General features: G+C 39.1%; 1 protein-coding gene across 6 annotated transcripts in view; it reads left to right on the forward strand.

Annotated features, from left to right (window-relative positions):
• The window catches only part of LOC132396772 (lysine-specific demethylase 4C-like), a 379,800-nt gene that overhangs the window by 102,360 nt on the left and 255,522 nt on the right, over window positions 1-21,918 (forward strand). Inside the window, exon 9 of one of the 6 annotated variants that reach the window (XM_059974651.1) lies at window positions 17,828-18,044. The exons of 4 other annotated variants lie outside the window; for them this stretch is intronic. In XM_059974651.1, the coding sequence (XP_059830634.1) occupies window positions 17,828-17,830 (3 nt within the window). In that variant the 3' untranslated portion in view covers window positions 17,831-18,044. Of the gene's footprint in view, window positions 1-16,227; window positions 16,332-17,827; window positions 18,045-21,918 lie in introns of those variants that run through there. One more of the 6 variants, XM_059974648.1, reaches the window with a different exon arrangement.

The raw sequence follows: 21,918 nt of genomic DNA on the forward strand, positions 1-21,918 counted from the left end.
CACATGAGAAGGCAAACTTTGTTTTGTTTTGAGTATTGTTGTCAATTTGACCATTAGTTAGAAACATGAATTAAAGAGACTATTGTGAGGGCATGAACATGTCATCATTTGATTACCTGGTTGTAGAATGTCTGACCATTTGTAAAACAGAATTTCCTTGCGGTGCCGTGCTGTGAACATTTTTCAGAACTTTCTACTGCAAATGAATTTTCAGTATGTGGTCTGAAGTTGATTTAATTGTGCATTAAGGATTTGAAAGGATATTGATCTAGTTAGATGTAATGATGACAGGAGCTAAGAAGAATATACATGGATTTGACTCAGTAACACTGGGGAAAAAAACAAGAAAAACAATCGTGGTGCCAAAAAGTACTTCGTAGGTAGTCAAGTATTTTTTAGAAATGGGCAACTAAATGTAATATTGAGGAAGCTAAGGACACCACGGTGGTCTTGCATGCTCATTTTGAAAAATATTTGCTTTAAAGATGTTGTAGAGGTTAATGCAATATACAGAAGTCACTTTTTGGTGGCTAACCATTTATGTAAACTTTCAACAAACACTGCTCTCTCTCTCTCTTCACAAATAAGACACTCAGTTTTGCTAATTCTAATTTTATCTTTTTCTTCCAAGATATTCTTTACCTGAGAAGGTACCCTTGCTGCACTTTTGAATTACACATTTTCTATAAAAGATGTGCCATTGTTTCAAATCTGTGCACTTAAATTATAATGTGTCCTTGATTGTCATTCAAATTTCATAAAAATTGCATTTTCATAGCCCAGGAAATATTGTAGTATTGATGTTCTTTAGCTTTAAGCGATTAGATGTCAAGGTCAGAGAATAAATTTGCATACCATTGAAATTTATCTTGTTTTAGGCTTCCTATAGAAGAGTAATAATTGAATAGCTTAATGGCTAGAATGTTAATGGAAGGTAAAGGCATAACAATCAAATCTTGCTAAATGTTATTTTTTCCACAAAGTCAGCATGGTAGCTGGCAGTCAGTTGGAACTTTAATTTCTTTGCATCATTTGGCAGAAAACAATTTTTGTTGTTAACGACACAACTAGGGTTGTGTTGGGAATTCAAATACAGAAATTGTAAATTCCTCTCTTTACAAGCAAGTTTTCTTCGCTGCCCTTTTGAAATGCATTTAGTATTTATGTTTAATGCAATTGATCTTATTTTGATTGTTGAATGCTTTTGAATATATTTGAGTTTAGCAAAGCATTTACATAGAATATATTTAAATCTTTGAACTGGAAAACAATGAACATGAATAACCTTAGACAAATATTAAATCATTGAAAAATTTTAATTAAAATGTTTATATTCCAATAATTTTTAGTTTGATTTTCCATTATATAGTTCACCCTAACACTTGATTTTTTTAATATATCAAAATACAATATTGCCATTGTATAAACTAAGTTATTACATATGTGGGTGGGGTAGGGGAGAGACACGTGTAGCCTGGTAAGTGTAATAATTGGATTCTACTATTTAATGCAAGTATACTGTATTTTGTTCTGCTGTTATTAATATAGGTATATCTAGTTCTTTTATTGACCAATTCCATCTCCTTCGGTTCTCCCTTCCATGAACATGCTGACAGTTGTTTATAATATGGTTCTATGATTGACAAGATCTTTTGGAGAACTCCCCAAATAGCACGTTAATGCTTTGGGAGTAATTGTTCTTGGGTTAGATATCTGATCCCAATCTGTAGCAAAATAGTGGTGTTTAGAAGTGGAGAACCATGGATATGATTTTAATGCAGTTTTGTCATTATTTCCTAGCAGTTATTCTGTCTCTAAAATGATCATTATTTTTCCTTGTACTATAAACATTTCCTTATTCTGTGGGTAGCCTTTGCATGAGCTTCTGTTCAGTAGTGCAACAAATAATTATTTTGTTATAATTTTTATTTTTTATTCCTGCTGTCATTGTTTTAATAAGATTTGTTTCTTGCTTATTTCACATTGTTGTAATGAAATATATTTTCTAGTTTATATTACTAATTGACCAAGGCTGTTACGAGATCACTCAGTGCATTTGGATTCTTTGATTTTTAATTAGAAGTTAGAAGTTTTTTCAACCAGAGTAGAAGGAAAGAAATAAATTGAAATGAGTTTATTTGGGTGTCTAACCTTAAAAATATGAAGACATATTCATTCATATAGTTCTAGTTCAATGAATTGTACATGTTGAAAATTGCAAATAGGGGAAGAAGGCTGAGAAATGTGAAAGTCAGTTATCAGCTAGTTGTAAAGCTTCTGACATAGAAGATGGCCATTTGGCCTGACACTTATGTAGGCTTCCAACAGTGCAAACCCATCAGTTTCAGTCCCCGTTATTTTTTCCCTTCAAGTAATTCTCTCTCACTTCTCTGAACTTCCCTTTGATTCTTTTTATGCCACTAACTACTTGGGTTAATTTAAAGTAGTCTTATATATTTCTTGTACATCTTTGGGGCATGGTAGAAAACTAGAGCATCCACAGGAAACCCAAGAGATCACAGAAAGAAACATGGACAGATAGCACTTAATTCGACCTGGATTTCATCTTCTGTGCTGCCACAGCAGGAGTGTTTTATCTTCAAAAGTATACAACGTAAAACCACCAAACTCATTTTCAGGTACTGGTGGATGTGATAATAGTATTTATGCCAAAAGAAATGCATTTTATGGCTGTTTAGAACAAAGAACATAGGAATAGCATTGCTGGGGCAAAACAATGTTGTGACATTCTGAAAATGAGTCTAGTTAGGAGCCTAGACTATGAGATCTAGAGAGGGACACACAAATGTATGTTTCATGCATGCTTTAGTTACTTCCTTTTAAGTGATCCTGTGTAAGTTAAAATTTAAAACATGTAGATGTTAGAAATGTAAAACTGAAACAGAAAATGCTGGAAATATTCAGCAGTTCAGGCCTGACATTTTCTCTTTGTAAGTAATACTTGTGGGAAACAATTAAAATTATACAAAATAACTATGACAATGGATATAATTTTCCTCCTGGACACTTCATTTTGAGGAGAGTGAACAGATCTATTTAACATGTAATGCCACAGTAGCAGTGGACTGGAGTTGCTACTATTGATGTTTCTTGGGTCATTTTGCTTCTAAAAAATTTGCATTAACTCCTTGTACACAAATGTACATTTATAATAGGCACTTATCAAATAGCAATAAATATTTTCCATACCATTTGGAAATGAGCTTATTGTGTAAAAAGCTAGCTGCACTAGGATTGATTATGGTTTTTTTCAGCTTTTAAGTGCAGCAGCAGAAAGGTGAAACAGTATGGTAAAAAGAATTTTTCATTTCATAAATCTTGGTATTTTCTTTGACTGCCAAGTTGGTGTTCAAAAGGAAGAAATGAGGTTGGGCAAATAAAAACATATTTTGTTAGACAGTTGAAGGATAAAAAAGCTATTAGGTTTTCTTGAGGAACAATAACCCAACTAAATTTGGCATCCTTTGCTTACACTTTACAAAATGCTAAAAGGCCTATTAAATAGCCAGTTTTGTACACTTGCTTTCCTTTAAATAATGTAATAGTTCTTGGTGCATATGAACATATAATTGGGGGACACTGCAGATGCCTCATTTCACTTTCTGAAGTAATTAATTTTCATATTACAGTAGATTGCTGAAATTCTGTGTTGCAGGATCTCACCTGCAGATTTTGAAAGTTTTATGTTACATTTCTTGGGCTATGAGTGTTAACTGGTATTTAGAATGATATTTTACGTCTATTCTGTAGAGATGATTATACTTCCAAAGTGATAACGGTTTAGTGTTTTGTTCATAACATTTTGCATAATGTAATGCTGCGCAGAGTGAGTTTTGTTATTGAGATTTTCATGTTTTGCTCCTTTGCATTTTTCTTGTATGTAATTATTCCTCAATTGAATTCTGTTCATTCATTCATGATTGTGAATTGATATCCCATTAAAAGTTAAGTTTTCTTTGAAGAAACACACACAATTTTGTAAACACAAAATACTCTGCAGATGCTGGGGTCAAAGCAACATGCGCAACACACTGGAGGAACTCAGCAGGTCTGACAGCGTCTGTGGAAACGAACAGTCAACGTTTCGGGCTGAGACCCTTCGTCAGGACTGAAGAGGGAGGGGGCAGGGGCCCTCTAAAGAAGGTGGGGGGGCGGAAGGTGGAAGGAGAAGACTTGTAGGTGCCAGGTGAAAAACCAGTAAAGGGAAAGATCAAGGGGTGGGGGAGGGGATAGGCAGGAAAGGTGAAGAAGGAATATAAGGGGAAAGTACTAAGAGTAGTAGAAGGAGGCAGAACCATGAGGGAGCTGATAGGCAGCTGGAGGAGGAGGCAAAGTGAAACTAGGATTGGGAAGGGAGGGGTAGGGAATTACTAGAAGATGGAGAATTCAATGTTCATGCCAAGGAGCTGGAAACTACCCAGATGGTATATGAGGTGTTGCTCCTCCAACCTGAGTTTGGCCTCATCATGGCAGTAGAGCAGGCTGTGTATGGACATATCCGAATGGGAATGTGAAGCAGAGTTGAAGTGGGTGGCAACTGGGAGATCCTGTCTGTTGTGGCGTACGGAGCGGAGGAGCTCGACAAAGCGGTCCCCCAGTCTGTGTCGGGTCTCACCGATATAGAGGAGGCTGCACCGGGAGCACCGGATGCAATAGATGACCTCAACAGACTCACAAGTGAAGTGTCGTCTCGCCTGGAAAGACTGTTTGGTGCCCTGGATGGTGGTAAGAGGGGTGTAGGGACAAGTGTAGCACTTATGCTTGCAGGGATAAGTGCCAAGTGGGAGATCCATGGGGAGGGATGTGTGGACCAGGGAGTTGTGAAGGGAAAGATCCCTGCGGAAAGCAGAGAAGTGTAGAGAAGGAAAGATGTGCTTAGTGGTGGGGTCCTGTTGAAGGTGGCGGAAGTTGTGGAGGATAATGTGCTGGATCCGGAGGCTGGTGGGGTGGTAGGTGAGGACAAGGGGAACTCTCTCCCTGTTGTGGTGATGGGAGGACGGGGTGAGGGACGAAGAGCTGGAAATGGAGGAGATGCAGGTGAGGGCGTCATTGATGATTGCAGAAGGGAAACCATGATCCTTAAAGAAAGTGGACATTTGAGATGTCCTAGAACAGAAAGCCTCATCCTGGGAGCAGATGTGGCAGAGATGGAGGAACTGGGAATAGGGAATGGCATTTTTGCATGTGGCAGGGTGGGAAGAGGTATAGTCAAGGTAGTTATGAGAGTCAATGGATCCCAGGTACCTCTGTTTTATTGACTGCTGCTCCCGCCGGCTTCTCTGCGTCACGCTCACTGCCGTGCGGAGATACTTACGGGCCCTGTCCTTATCTTTGCCACCACTCTGGGCCTCAGTCTGCACCGTCTGCTGTGGACCTCTCCTACACTTCATTCTCTGCCGGATTCACGCCTCCAACTGCCGTTTCTTCTTCCTCGCGTTCAAGAAGGACCACAAGTTTATCTGCCTACAGCCTACGACAACGACTACCTCCAGCCCAGACCCCGGCCCTCGGACTTTGACTTCTTAGGCCTTCGGCAGGCTGAAGAGCCATCCGCCTCTGACTCTGACTCCAACTGGAACCACGGCTTCCTGGACATGGGCCCAACCCCAATGGGCCATGGACTTACTCGTTTCCAACTCGGACCCAAGTTCTGGCACCGCGCAGGCCACAGGCTCTGCCACCCCCAGCTCTAGATCCAGCTCGGACCAAGGTTCTGACCCTCTCCAAACCAGGAGTGTTATTACTGCCGCTGGGTCCTACTGCTCGTCTTATTCTTCTACTACCCCCTATCCTCTCTGCGACTCCCAACCTTCCCTCTACCCCTGAACCCCCTCCACTCCTCTGATCCCTCATCCTCCCACAACTCCACTCTCACTGCACATCCCAACCCCCTCTCCCTCCTGATACCTTGCACTCTTTACCCTCCTCTGACCCCAGGTCCAATCCTTGCCATGTCTTCACCATCTCCTCTGACCTTCCCCTCTCTGAGGCAGAATGTTCTGTCCTTAGCAAGGGCCTCACTCTTGTCCCCCTCTGTCCACGCCTCAGTGAGTTCCATGCCCTCCATGATGCTGAACTCTTCTTCCGTCGCCTATATCTCCAAGCCTACTACTTTAACAAGGATTCCCCTCCCCCTATTGATGACCCCTTCTTGACCCCTTCTCCTGTCTTCAACCCTCCTCCTCCTTCTCCTGACACCCCCCCCCCCCCCCTCCCCGGTACCTTCTACCTGCACTCGATCTTTTCATCTCTAACTGTCGCCGAGACATCAACCGTCTCAACTTCACCTCTCCTCTCTCCTGTTCCAACCTCACTCCCTCTGAACGTACTGCCCTCCACTCTCTCCACACTAATCCTAACCTCACCATCAAACCCACAGACAAGGGTGGTGCTGTAGTTGTCTGGCGGACAGACCTCTACCTCACTGAGGCCAAACAGCAGCTCTCTGACACTTCCTCTTCTTACCCCTGGAACAGAACCCTACCAAAAAACATCAAACCGTTGTCTCCTGTACCATCACCTCCCTTATCAACTCCGGAGACCTTCCATCCTCAGCCAAAAAACTCATAATTCCCACACCCTATACTGCACTGTTCTGTTTTACCTCCTTCCCAAGATCCATGAGCCTGACTGTGTCAGTAGACCCATAGTTACAGCCTGCTCCTGCCCCACCGAACATGTATCTGCCTACCTGGACTCCATTTTGTCACCCATAGTTCAGTCCCTCCCACCTACATCCAGAATACATCCCATGCCCTCCACCTCTTCAATAACTTCCTGTTCCCCTGGTCCTGACTGCTTCATTTTCATTATGGATGTCTAATCCTTATAGACTTCCATTCCCCATTAAGAAGGCCTCAAAGCCCTCTGCTGCTTTCTGGACAATAGACCTCACCAGTTCCCCACCACCACCACCCTCCTCCGGTTGGTGGAACTGGTATTCACACTTAATAACTTGTCTTTTGGCTCTTCCCACTTTATTCAGAACAAGGTTGTAGCTATGGGCACTCGCATGGGTCCCAGCTATGCCTGCCTCTTTGTTGGTTATGTGGAACAGTCTATGCACCAAACCTGTACTGGTACTGCTCCCCAGCTTCTCCTTCGATACATTGACGACTACATTGGTGCTGCTTCCTGCACCCATGCTGAGCTCGTCAATTTCATCGACTTTGCTTCTAATTTCCATCCAGCCCTCAAATTCACTTGGTCCATCTTGGACACTTCTCTCCCCTTTCTCGATCTCTTGGGCTCTATCTCTGGAGACAGACAGTTCACTGACAACTTCTACAAACCCACTGATTCTCATAACTACCTCGACTATACCTCTTCCCAACCTGCCACATGCAAAAATGCTATTCCTATTCCCAGTTCCTCTGTCTCCACCACATCTGCTCCCAGGATGAGGCTTTCTGTTCCAGGACATCTCTCAAATGTCTTCTTTCGTGGTTTCCCTTCTGCTGTCATCAATGATGCCCTCACCCACATCTCCTCCATTTCCCGCGTTTCGGCCCTTACCCCATCCTTGCGTCACCACAACAGGAGCAGAGTTCTCCTTCTCCTCCTCAGCTACCACCCCACCAGCCTCTGATATCAGCACATTATCCTCCACAACATCAGCCACCTTCAACAGGACCCCACCACTAAGCACATCTTTCCCTCTCTACACTTCTCCGCTTTCCGCAGGGATCTTTCCCTCCGCAACTCCCTGGTCCACATGTTCCTCCCCACGGATCTCCCACCTGGCACTGATCCCTGCAAGCGTAAGTACTACACCTGTCTCTACACCTCCTCTCTTACCACCATTTAGGGTCCCAAACAGTCCTTCCAGGTGAGGCAACACTTCTCTTGTGAGTCTTTTGGGGTCATCTATTGCATCTGGTGCTCCTGGAGCGGCTTCCTCTACATTGGTGAGACCCAACGCAGATTGGGGGACTGCTTTGTCAAGCACCTCCGCTCCATCCGCCACAACAGACAGGATCTCCCAGTTGCCACCCACTTCAACTCTGCTTCACATTCCCATTCGGATATGTCCATACACAGCCTGCTCTACTGCCATGATGAGGCCAAACTCAGGTTGGAGGACCAACACCTCATATACCGTCTGGGTAGTCTCCAGCCCCTTCCATGAACATTGAATTCTCCAACTTCCAGTAATTTCTTCCCCCTCCCTCCCCCATCCTAGTTTCACTCTGCCTCCTCCAGCTGCCTATCACTTCCCTCATGGTTCTGCCTCCTTCTACTCCTCCTAGTACTTCCCCCTTATATTCTTTCTTCACCTTTCCTGCCTATCCCTTCCCTGCTTCCCCTCCCCCACCCCTTGATCTTTACTGGTTTTTCACCTGGCACCTACCAGCCTTCTCCTTCCCACCCTTCCCACCCTTCCCCCACCTTCTTTATAGGGCCTCTGCCCCCCCCCCCCCCCTTCAGTCCTGACGAAGGGTCTCAGCCCGAAATGTTGACTGTTCATTTTCATGGTTGCTGCCCAACACACAATTTTGTATCTGGAAACTGATTTGGAAACTGCAGGAGAGTGGAAAACTAAACTTATTAAGTTTATAAACTGCAGGACCAGATCTCAATGATTGGTGGAGTCAAATGCTTATTTGCTCTTTCTAATTCCTGATCAACCCTGCCACTACAGGATAATCTTGGAAGCATTGAAACTGAAGCCGAGTTAAATTAAATGAACTGGGGACCATAAATGTATATGCTGCTCTATCTGGCTTTACTGACATGTGAGAGATTTGTGTTATTAATAAGATAAATCCAATATCTCTACTTCATCCCTCCCCCCGCTTCTTATCCCCCCTCGACAGTCCCATGTTACTTCACTCCTGATGAAGGGTTTCAGCCCGAAACGTTGTCACTACCTCCTCCCGTAGATGCTGTCTGGCCTGCTGAGTTCTGCCAGCATTTTGTGTTTTTTATTTATTTCCAGCATCTGCAGATTCACTCGTGATATCTTATTATTATTGTTATTAATCAGATATCAGATTCAATTTATTGTCATTTATAAACCACAAATACAATGCAGTTAAAAAATGAGACAACGTTCTCCGGAATGATATCACGAAAAAGCACAAAACAGACCACACAAGAAAAACCACGTAACATTTGGTAAACCCCAATTCAGAGTCCGGAGAGGCTGCAGCATATCGATATCGCACTACCGTCTGAGCATGTTCCCCGGAAAGGAACTACAAACCCATCAGACAGAACTAAAGCTACAAGACCTACACAAAACCACATAGTTACATATAGTTTCAACAGTGCAGACAATACTATAATTGATAAAAGACTAACTGACAAAGACCACGTAATTATAACACATAGTTTCAACAGTGCAAAGCAATACCATAATCTGATAAAGAGCAGTCCATGGCATGGTTTAAAAGAAAGTCTCAAAGTCCTGACAGCCCATCATCTCAAGCAGACGGTAGAAGGAAGAAAAACTCTTCCTGCCATAAACCTCCAGAGCCGCAGCTTGCCGATACAGCACTCTGGGAGCCCCGAACACAGCCAACTCCGAGTCCATCCGAAAACTTCGAGCCTCCGACCAGCCCTCTGACACCGAGCACCGAGCACCATCTCCGCCGAGCGCTTCGACCCCGGCACCAGCCGCCAAGCAACAGGCAAAGCCGAAGACGTAAGTCAGAATTAGGCTATTTGGCCCATTAAGCTTGTTCTGCTATTCCATTATGCCTGATTTATAATCCATTTTATTCTCCTGCCTTCTCCCCATAAGCTTTGACACTCTTATTAATCAAGGACCTATCAACCTATGTTTTAAATATACCCAATGACTCCACAGCAATTTGTGGCAACGAATTCCACAGATTCACTACCTCTGGCTAAGTAAATTACTCCTCATCTAACTTCTAAGGGATGTACTTCTATTCTGAGGTTGTGCTCTGTGGTCCTAGACTTCCCCATTGTAGGAAGCATCTTCTTCACATCCACTCTATCTAGGCCTTTCATTATTGGATAGGTTTCAATTAGATCCCCTTAATTCTAATAAACTATAGTGATTACAGGCTCAGAGCCAGCAAACACTCCTGACACCTTAACCCTTTCATACCTGGAATTCTCATAAACTACCTCTGGACCCTATCCAATGCTGGCATATCTTTTCTTTGATAAATGGCCCAAAACTATTCTTTGTGCAGACTGACCAGTGCCATGATTTCCTTGTTTCCTTGATTCCTTGTTTCCATTGATTCCTTGTAAAAGTGATAGCCCAATTTATTCCCAAAGTTATAGATTAAAAATAACCCAATGTAGAAGTATAATTACATTATATATGTGGATTGGATTAATAATAATTTCTGATAACATATTCAGTATGCAATGAAGAGAATTATTATCCAAAGTTATAGTTTTTAAGGTTTACATTGGTTTAGCTCTTTACATTGTGAATTTTTGGCATTACATTTTCATTAATAAAATCTTTGTTAATTGATGAGTTCAAAAGATTGTATTGTTGCCATGAGAATTAATTTTTTTAAATGAGGGTGGTTGGTTCTCTTAGGAAAGCAACTGCTACTCAAACGTTAGCATCTTATTATGTTAAATATCTTTATAAACATGGCAATCTTTTTAAAAGTGGCTGTGTTTAGGTGTACACACCTGATTAATTTTACTGAAAACTGCCCTGACAGCTTAAGAATTCATTGTCCCTTCTAAACTTGATGCAGAATGTTGATTGGAAGCATTGGTGTTGTGAAAAGCCCATTACCTAATAATTGAAAAGAAGAGTTCTTGTGTGCTGGAACTGAGTACATTGCAGTATCATCCTATATAATGGTACCTAGTTAGAGTCTAGTAGTCATTCATCAATGTGACTGTAGGCTATTTTTCTCAGCAGTTTTTATTTTAGCTTCTTCCTCTTCCATTATTTTCTTACCAAATTAATGTGAATTTTGAAGACACTGATTGCTGAGTTCTTGTTTTCTATTGCAGTAAACATGCAGAGCTTCATACTTGATCTACTGCATCATTCACACAAGAAGGGCTCTTAATGTATTTTTCTCCTTATTGCCTCCACTTTTATTTTTCTGATAATATGTTCTGAGAGAGCAGACTGAAAATAAGGATGAAAGTAAAAGTATTTTGATTTGCGGGATATGACAAGTATTATCAGTAAGAGATCTTTACTTGGGTTTCATTTTTCTAATCCGTATATATCACTGACTTGGTTAGTGGAGAAGAGCATTCTAGCGACAGGTTAGTGGATGACCAAATTATGAAGCACAGTAAATTATTCAGTGGGAGCAGAAACTTGCAAAAAGATGGAGTATGTGAGTAGGCATGCAAGTGTGAGCAAGGGTAAGATAATAATATGGGATTCACGAATGACAAGTTTGAATATTTTTGTAAATGCCGAGACACAAAGGGTTAAAAGAGCAGAATGGATTGTGTGCAATGGACAACTAAAACCTATTGCAAAGGAACAAAAGTAATCAAACATAAAGACTGGTGGTCTTTATCACAATGGAATTGCAATTCTAAAATGGCCAGTCTTGGTCTAGCCTAATATGGTGTGCTTTACTCCATTGATTTTTGTGCAGATCCTTAGAAAAGACTCAAGAGACTGCAGATGCTGGCATCTGGAGCATCAAGTGTTGTACTGGAGGAACTCAGCAGGTCAAGCAGCATCTTTTTTTTTTAGTGGGGGCGTGGAAGAGAAGGAATTGTCGACATTTCAAGCCCTGATACAGGGTTTCGACCTGAAAACATTGATAATTCCTTTCCCACAACGGATGCAGGGAAACCTAATGAGTTTCTCACCAGATTTTTTTATGCTCAGGAAAGGCACAATGATGTTGGAAAGAAGTGTAAATATTCATTGGAATTATTTCAGGTTTTTGCAAGTTAAAACTGTAACAATAAGGTAAATTTGGCTTATATATCCATTAGTCCAGCAAGCAGCATATTCCGTTACATCTGACTTGTGCCTTATAGATGTTTGAAGGTTATGGTGTGTCAGATAATAAATACCTTTTCACAGATACTCAGGTTCTGACCAGCTCTTATAGTGAAAGTATTTAGGTGGCTGGTCTAGTTGAGTTTATGGTGGTGCACCCCAGGGTATGACTGGCTTGCAACTCAGTGATGGTAGTCTCTTTGTAGCGGTTACGTGATAACAAACTAAAACCTCTGAGGGACTAATCGACAGGTAATTGATGTGCTTCCAAATAACAAAGTTGCAAATTGGAAGAAGTAGGTTCGATCCTTTATTACAATTCCAGTCTAGTCGAACAAGCTTATAACAATAAAAAACTTAACAAAAATTTTGTGATTTTAATGTTTAACTCAGTGTAACTCAGCTTTCTAAAAAGCAATGTAAGCGATTTGAAGCATAATTAGCAGTTGAACTAAATTAGCGTTCCAATTAGTGAAATTTGCATACTTAAGCAGTCAACAACAAAAAAATCATTCCTGGCTAACTCTAACTCTCACTGGATAACCCAAAGCATGAATACATAACTATACTCGTTTGCTTCTAACTGTGTTCCAGACAGGTGGAAGATGACCATAATAAATGTGACACAATACAGACGGAAAATAGATACATGGCTCCTACACCCATTGAACATTAAAGATAGGGGATAAGACTCAATCATTTTGGAGATGCCTTGCCTGGCTCTTATTTGATTTTAATGTACGATATACAGTACTAAGTTGAGGTCCTTTTCTTCACATATATATTAAACTTCATTAAATTAAGAGCAAGAGCCTGTAATTGAGTCAGATGTGAGTAAAATGAAGAGTTTACCCAACAGCCAGCTGGAAGATCATTGTTGCAGACTAAATGAAAGTGCTCTGTGAATCTGTAACCCAATCTGCTTTTGTATCCACTGTGCTGAATAGGAAGAGAAACATGTGAATTGGTGTGTCACTTGGAAAATGTTTTTGAAGATTTAGGCTTGAAAGAGAAGAGGTAAAATGTCAGGTAGAATAAGGTTAAATATTAAGCGCACACCCAACCTCCATGTTTTAGTTGGAACGGTTTATGTGCATTCTGAAGGTGGCAGAGGTTATGGAGGAGATACTCTGGTCTGTTACCTGAAAGATAAGGGTAAGAGAAACTATATCCTGTGTGGGAGCAGAGTGTCCAGAGCCAGAGTGCAATAAATTGGCTATAATGGAGGTGAAAATGCAATCAAGCAAACTCGAACATATCTTGGAACCAGCGATGTGAAAAGTTTCTTTGTCAGAATAGATGTAACAGAATGTGAGAGTGTAATTGAGTCCCCAGAGGAAGTAAGATGTAGTCAAGTGGAATTGATGGAATTCCATCAATTTGTAAACAATATTGTTAACTGATATATTCCCTGACAATTTCTTTGTATGTATGGGACTTATAATCAATATAAATTAACATTTATCTGCGGTAACTTGGAGATAAATCTGTTTGTCAGTTTGCAACATACCTATTATTTGCTGAGGAGCATCACATTGGAAGCTAATTTTAATACCTCTGAAGCTTTTATTACTTATAAGTTGCCCCTGATCTTTTATTATATTTCTTTTGATATACAAAATATGACCAAATCAAAGTTTAGCTTTTTTCATACCAAAAATAAGTTATATTGCATATTGGGCATTTTTTGTCCTCTGTAAATGATGTAAATTGCTTTGGTTTTAGAGAATTTGGTTTAGTTGTTAACATTTTTAATGCTGAGATTTTCACTAATGATCTTATGCTTTTGTGATCTGATGTGTCAGGTATAATTGTTTTCCATTAGCATGTTGCTATACGGTATTCAAGTTTCTAAATCAAAACCGTAGTAAATTGATGTTTATCGAATTACTGGCATATTTTATTAAGCACATAATCAATCTCTCATGGTTTTACATGCAGTGAGTTCAGGCCAAATTAGAATTCAAATGGAACAGTTATAGAGAGTGGGGCATATTTGTATATAAAATACAGGATGTTCCAGAACCAACATGGCGCAGCTTGAGCAATTTTGAAAGGAGGAATTGGAAAATCTTGCTCCATTACATTGTACAAAGCTAATACAGACTTATCCAAAAAGACTTCTAGCTGAAATAGCTGCTAGAGGCAGTTAAGCTAAAGTACTGAGCAAAGGGGGATGAATACTTTTGAACTGCTGACATTTCAGATTTGGTTTTTTATTTTTGTATTCTTTACAATTTACTCTGTTTCTTTTTGAATTCTACTGTGCAAAAGGAGGATGTGATTCACAAATAAAAATACACAGTTAAATTGATCAAAATCCTGGTTGTAATGCCCATTTATGTGAATAAAGGGTTGGGACTGAATACTTTTGCAAGGTATTATTGTAGTATTATTATTTTGAAAGTTAATACCATCAATTTGAACACAGCTGTAGTTTGTTGGCGAACTTCATCTTGGCATTCGTTTCAATACTTTTAAATCTTTCACAGCTATTCAGTTTGTACAGACATCTTGTCGGCATTTTGCTGACTATTTAACAAAGCTGACCATATTTAATAAGCCTAAGGAATGAAACTCTTCACATAATTTTATATTGATAGTATTTTCTGTTGACTTTGTGTTTTTCACGTACAGTAAATTGATCAGCATGTTTATTTTCTCAGTTTGATTTTATGCATCGTTTACTGTTGCTTGCTGTTCAGAAATATTGCAAGGTATGTGTAGAAATGATCAATAATAATCTTTTGTCTTGACAGTATCTCAGATTTAGTGCTAAACATGAACCTTGGTTAAGACCTTTTAAGTTGTTTTAGATTGGGCTTTATAAGATGGGTTTAAGTAAAGTGAACCCAGAGAAACGGAGGCACAAGCAGAGTGTCTAATGGATTCTTAAAGTAAGAATTATTTGATTAATTTGTATAGAATGATAGTAGAGAGCTATTTCATTATTTGCTCTGTTTAGAAAATCTGTTTAAAGATACACCACCCAATGTATAATTCAGAATACTTTGCATTGAAATTAGATTAGGGTTCTTTATTCTGTTAGCTCCATGCTCTGCATGCCATTGATTTTTTTCTACCTTCAGACTATTCCTCTACAGAAAATAATAAAGACAAAACACTGAAAAACCTGAGCACTTAAGATACCAACTGTGTAGTGAGAAACAGATTTAAGATTTGAGGCCAATGAGTTTTTTTTTAAAATAACTAATTTTAATGAACATAAGAGATGCTGGAAATCCAGAGCAACACACACAAAATGCTGGAGGAACTCAGCAGGTCAGGTAGCATCTTTGTAAATAACTAAACAGTGAATCTTTTGGGCTGCGACCCTTCTTCATCAACGGAAAGAAAGGGAGAAGACGCCAGAATAAAAAAGTGGGGGGAAGGGAAGGAGGAGTACTTAAAGAATGACAAGTGAAGCCAAGTGAGTGATGAGGCTGGTCAGCAGGGATCACCTGCATCCACACAGTCTTTCAGCTCTTTTCACCTATCACCTTTCTAAGTAGTTCTTCTTTCCCTCCCTCCACCATTTTTATCCTGGCATCTTCATCCTTCCTTTCTAGTCCTAACGAAGGATCTCGGCCTGAAATCTCAGTCTTTATTCAATGCCATAGGATGCTGCCTGACATGCTGAATCCTTCCAGCATTTTGTGTGCGTTGCAACTAATTTTCATTGTTGTATTAAACTAATGTGGTATATTCTAGTGCAGAGAAGTTTTTCACTGTGTTATTGTGGTTGACTTGGCAAACAGACTTTTAAACTTAACATGGAAGTTGGTGTTTTTGTTTTTTTTAATCAGTACATTTTAGTGTAATTCAAGTTCAGTAAGTTATATTGAATCAGCAATGTTGAAATATAGCTAAATTTTATGGCATGGAATTAATGCTTTGCTAACTGAAAGATACCATAGGAGTCACTCAGATAACTATATTTCCTGTGTTGACTTTAGGCGTATCTGAAAAGATAACCTTTTTGTGATGTAATTGGGTTCTGAGCTTTCCAGATCAAGTCTTTGCCACCTGTTAAAATCTTTCAGTTCTTTTCAAACGTTTGGATGCCTTTCTCTCAGCCAAATAAGGAAATGGGTTTGTGGCTTCTGTACCAAGTGTAACGTCACAGGATCTGTGAGCTGATGCTTCAGCTTGAGACCTGAAGAAGTTCAACAGGTTTATTCATCATATATACCAGAAAAGCACTAGATCCTTCAACAGGTTTTTGCTGCATTGTTTAGTTTTATGTAAAGTCCAACAAATGCTTCCTCTAATTTTTTTTACAGTTCTGCAGACCAACCATTCGTCTGAGCAAAAAACTTTTACGTGGCCTGAAATCTGTGCGGCATTTTTTTTGTAGTATACGTACTATGAATATTTAGAATGAAAATGGAAAAATCACATACTTTTGATTTTATTTATTAATGAATGGGTACAATGAAATACATACAGCAAATAAAATCTTCCACGTTTCGTAAACTTTTTCTTGTCTGTCTTTATTACAAAGCCACTGTCTAAACCCAGTCCAGATTAATTTCACATCCAGATAAAAGATGTATTTTAACCCTCATTAGATCATCAAAAAATGTTCCTGTCTGGAACATAGTCTGGATTTACATTTGATTGAATTTATAAAATTGAATCCATGTTTGCAGTCAGCACAAGAAGCTTGACATGTTCCAATGATACAACAAAAATTGATTGTTCTTGAAATTCTCCATTTCTAAGCATGTAGTTCAACATATCAGTGAATGTCTTAATTGAACCAGCCTTAACTTTCTCAGAAACAACAAATTTGAAATCATAGTATTGCTGCGACATTTTTGAGGCAAAACTTTTTTTTTGTAGCTTGTAATAGTAGCTGTTTTGTCAGTGTTACAACATTCTCTTTTGCACATTTAAAATTAGTTGCCTTTGCAATAGCAACAGGTTCAAAAGCTTGCCATTCTCTTAACTCATTGCCAGAAATCTATTATACAAGAGATTACACATACATGGAATTAATTAACAGGCACCGAATGGATGTCAGAATTTATAGATGCAAGCAGATCCTTTCACTTGGTCACTCCAATAAATGGTATCACCAAGATACTGTGACCTTAACTTGCTAATGTTTGTTTTTACATACTGCAGTGCTTCAATTTTATTCAAACGGCTTTTCTGAAGTAATTTACTAAGAGATGCCAGATCTTCTAAAACATCATTAAGGATAGTTAATGCTATTCGATACTGTGGATTGGTTAAGATCTTAAGGCTGTAGTTGCTGATTGGATTGTTACGTTCATTAACTTGCTCTTAGCAACATTGGATTAAAACTTCTTAATTCCTCATTAAAGTAGTAATGGTAAAATGTCGTGACAGCTATTTTACATTGTTTGGTGATCGAAATGACACAACATCACATTCTGTAACATTAGCTAATTTTTCTAGCTTTCTTTTTTTAACTGGCAACCTGCTGTACATTGTATACATTGTTTGTAGCAATGTTTCTATATCCTGCATAATTAATATGTTTATCCATGCATAGTCCAATCCCAAGGCTTCTCTGTACAATGCTCAGACAAATGCTTTATTTCTCTTCGAAGAATTGCTGCCACACTATTATTCTTTTCAAACATAACATTTGCCCTTTCTGACGTAAACATCACCACCTTTTGAATATCAAGATTGGTGTTAATGTAATTGTTTTATTGCTACAACAAAAGTGATACTGTCACAAGCAGATACAGGGTATCCCCCGCTTTTTGAAAGTTCGCTTTATGCCATTTCGCTTTTACAAAAGACCTGCATTAGTACCTGTTTTCGCTAACCAAAAGAAATCTGAAGAGGATTTTCGGTTTTACAAAAAAAGACAAGCAAAAATAGCATTTGGTGTTTGTCTTGCAGTGAGCCGTTATAGAGGCAGCGCGCACCCCGAGCCGCGAGAGTGGTGCCACCAAGCGCCTTCCCCGGGAACTACACTCAGCATCTCAGCATCAAGCAGCCATAGCTTTGAACTGTGTCAGTGAGCATCTGTGCTTTATCTCGATTTATTTTGTGCATCCATTAGCAAGATGTGTCCTAAGGTATCAGAAAAGCCTAAGAGAGCTCGTAAGGGTGTTACACTTAGCATAAAACTGGACGTAATTAAGCGTAACCTCTCAACCTTCCAGTATACTCGCTGTCTTCCCAATTCTGTTAAGTGAAACTACACCACATACATTATTTCTACTTTAAATAGGCTGTGTATTTATATATCATTCCTGCTTTTACTGTATGTTAGTGTTATTTTAGGTTTTATGTGTTTGGTGGTATGATTTGATAGGTTATTTTTTGGGTCTGGAAATGCTCAAAAATTTTTCTCATATAAATTAATGGTAATTGCTCTTCGCTTCACACCATTTTGGCTTATGAAAAGTTTCACAGGAAAGCTCTACTTCCGGATAGCAGGGGATATCTGTAGTTTCAAAATATCCTCAAGCATAGTCAAGCATAATTTCATTTTACAGATGAAACGTAAAATACAAAATTAACATTTTCAGTACAGAAATGTCTGTGCATTTGTCAGCAATTAGCATATGGAAAACAGTTTTCCACAATTTTTCCATTACCTGTTTCTGAAGCTGATGTGCTCAACAAATTCAAATGCTTACTTTTTACTGCACCATCTCTCTAGTATATTTACATATTTGGCCACCTGCAGGAATTTCTTGCATGGAATGTACAGAAACATTAATATTAATTGCTAAGATAAGAGTTAGTCCACTTTTGTGCATCTTGTTTTACTCTTGCTTCACAATCTTTTGGAGTTTCAGTTAACAAGTGCATAATTCCACATTTCTTCTGGTTGAGTAACTTGGTAACTGCATCTTTATGAATTTTCTGGTTAAGATCACAAACAAGAGAAGACCTGCAGGTGCTGGAAATATGAGCAACACACACAAAATGCTGGAGGAACTCAGCAGGCCAGGCAGCATCTATGGAAAAATGTACAACCGACATTTCAGGCCGAAACCCCTCAGCAGGACTGATGAAAGCAGGGATCACAGCGGGGGAGAGTGAGAGAGAGTTTCACTGAAGGGAAGATTAAAACTTATTCAGGTTAGACATCACTAGAAGAGACTTTGCAGAGTAGTAATCAAATCACAAACGAGAAATTGTGCAGATTCTGGAAAACCGAGCAATACACACAAAATGCTGAAGGAACTTATCAGGCCAAGCAGCATCTGTGGAAAAAAGTACAGTCAAACTTTCATTTTTCCCATTTTTTTTCCACTATTGATCTTGCCCCCAATTTTAGTTTCCACGCAAGTGGTGTATACAACATCGGCAGATACTTGGTCTGTAAAAATATTGCCAATTTTTAATTTATGTTTTTGGCGCAAAGACGATAGTTCAATATTTTTGAGTTGCATATGTCATTTTCCTTTAATTTGGTTCAGGCTTTGTTCTTGAAAGCATTTAACTCTTCTGCTTTTCTTTTTGACATCCTAATTATTATTTGAGAATGCTAAAATAATAATTATTTTTGAAAAATGCAATAAGGTGAAAAATGTGTAACTTTAATAAAATAACCACAGTCATGCAAGCAATTTTATAGAAACAATTTTTAAATTAAACAACTCTTTTTAGATTGTAATTTTTCTTTGAAAGATTATGTGCCAAAAAAAGACACAATATAGAATTTTTCACAGCAAGCTAGAACACAAACCTCAACACTCAGCACAAGTAAATGATGTCAGGCAGTCAAAACTACTGATACGCACAATGATAAAAGTAAAGTGTTTTGACTAGATGGCATCGACGGTCAGTGGGCTGGTGGTTTATTAACAATGAGGTGCCAACTTCCATTCTGTGTTTTGTAGTCACACCAACGCGCTACTAAAGAAACACATGGAGGCAGAGAGAGCTGAACTCAGAATGCCTTTACTGATTCAAAATCGTGCGCTTAAATCTCCCCTCCCATGGGCCCCTGTGACTCAGGAGGTGGACGTGATGTCAGTAACCATGCTAGGAAATCATCATTATGGATAGTTCTTTACTGCTATGTCATAAGCACAAACAAAATACATTGGTATCTTTAATTTGCTCTGCAGAAATATGATGTGTAGAAGCATTGAAATTTTTTTGACTTATCAGGACCATTTGGATGATTGTTATGTTTCTGCTTGTTGAGAAAGCTATCCCATAAATTGGAATGCTGGGGGAGTATTGTTTTGTTTGGTGGAAGTTGTATTTACTTCTGTCAAAAACTCTCAGTAAATGATAAAGCATACGCCTGGAATAATTTGTCATTATATTAGTATTTCATTGCAGTATCAACTGTGCGTTCCTTTTTAAAAATCAATTTACACATACCAGAGACGTTGTCACCCTACATTTGTCTAATTTTGTTTGTCAGTTCACAGTTTTGGTCAACTGGCAATCATAACCGAAAATCTTACTTTTGAGTCGCTGTACGTAGTAATCCATTACGATGCCCATTACCTTCCACATCAACTTAGCATGTAGATGAGAATACAAAATACTTTTTAAAATAAGCCAATTTAGTTCCTCTTTCCATCTTAAAGCAAGTCACCATTTGACCATGTTACCATTGTTCAAGTATACATCGTTCATTCCTCGACACCATTTACTAACTCATGCCATGTTTAGTGTATTATATAATTCCTTGACTATTTCAACCCACAATTGCTCAGAAAATGAATTTTTCATCAGTATTTCTCCTTTTGCGGAAAGGAGAAAAAAATAACAAAGATTTCATAGAAACATAGAAAACCTACAGTACAATACAAGCCATTCGGCCCACGCTGTGCCAAACGTACTTACTTTAGAAATTACCTAAGGTTACCCATAGCCCTCTATTTTTCTAAGCTCCATGTACCTATCCAAGAGTCTCTTAAAGGACCCTATTGCATCTGCTGCCACCACTGTCGTCAGCAGCCCAGTCCATGTACTCACTTCTCTCTGTGTAAAAAAAACTTAGCCCTGACATCTCCTTTGTACCTACTTCCAAGCACCTTAAAACGGTATCCTCTCATGTTAGCTACTCCTTCCTTCACTCATAGAATTATTTTAAACAATCTTAGTAGCGGAGAGTGAAGACTTCCCAGTAATAGCTAATCATGGGGCATGTAGGAGAGAGGGACTGAAAACAATCACTGTCATAAGAGAAGAGAACTAGACAAACTGAGTAGGTTAAAGGCCAACAAGATTCCTTTTCCCAAAGGACTGGATCCTTGATTCTTAAGGGAAATCCCACTTTACAAATATTCAGAGATATTGAGTTATTTTATTTTTGGTCTTTTAAACTTGTCTGATTTTAATTTTCTATTTGGGGGCATTCCCCTGGTTGCCAAGTTTCTCAACGCTGAACTACCATCCCTGGATCTCTCATAAATCCTATTCAAGGCCTGCTATTTAACCAAGGGTCTTGTCATTTAGCTGAATATATCTCTCTGTGAACTGGTATCAAGTCTTGTTTTGTACGTTTCCCATATGTTGAGACATTTTATTAAATAAATGTTTGGTTTGCAAATGTAAGTTACTATTCTAGCGTTTATATTCAGCTGAATTTGTATGCTGTACATGAGCTGTGTTGAATGAGGATGAATATGAAACAGCTGCAGGTTTTAATTAAAAAGAATGTGTTGTTTTGGGACCAGGCTGTACCTGATTTGCTTCTTTGTGGGGTTTAATTGGAACATCAGGGCCTACCACGAAAAATTTAATGGGGTCATTATTAGGTAAAGGAAGTCGTAACTACAACATTATAAGGCTCCTGAGATGCCACTTTTTCATCTATCATTATGTGACCTATGAACTGTTCAGAAACAGCTGCACTTTTGATGAGGAAGTTACATCATGCAGAAATTCCTATATCAGTTGTGCACTCAATAACTGCCCAAGGGACTATAAGACCTCTTTGGGTCAAATCCTGGAGCAGTGGTTAGTCATGGAGTTGGCAGTAACACTGAATACATGTTACTTGAGCAACA

Source organism: Hypanus sabinus, chromosome 7, assembly GCF_030144855.1.
Source record: "Hypanus sabinus isolate sHypSab1 chromosome 7, sHypSab1.hap1, whole genome shotgun sequence".
In the NCBI taxonomy this organism is placed as follows: domain Eukaryota; kingdom Metazoa; phylum Chordata; class Chondrichthyes; order Myliobatiformes; family Dasyatidae; genus Hypanus; species Hypanus sabinus.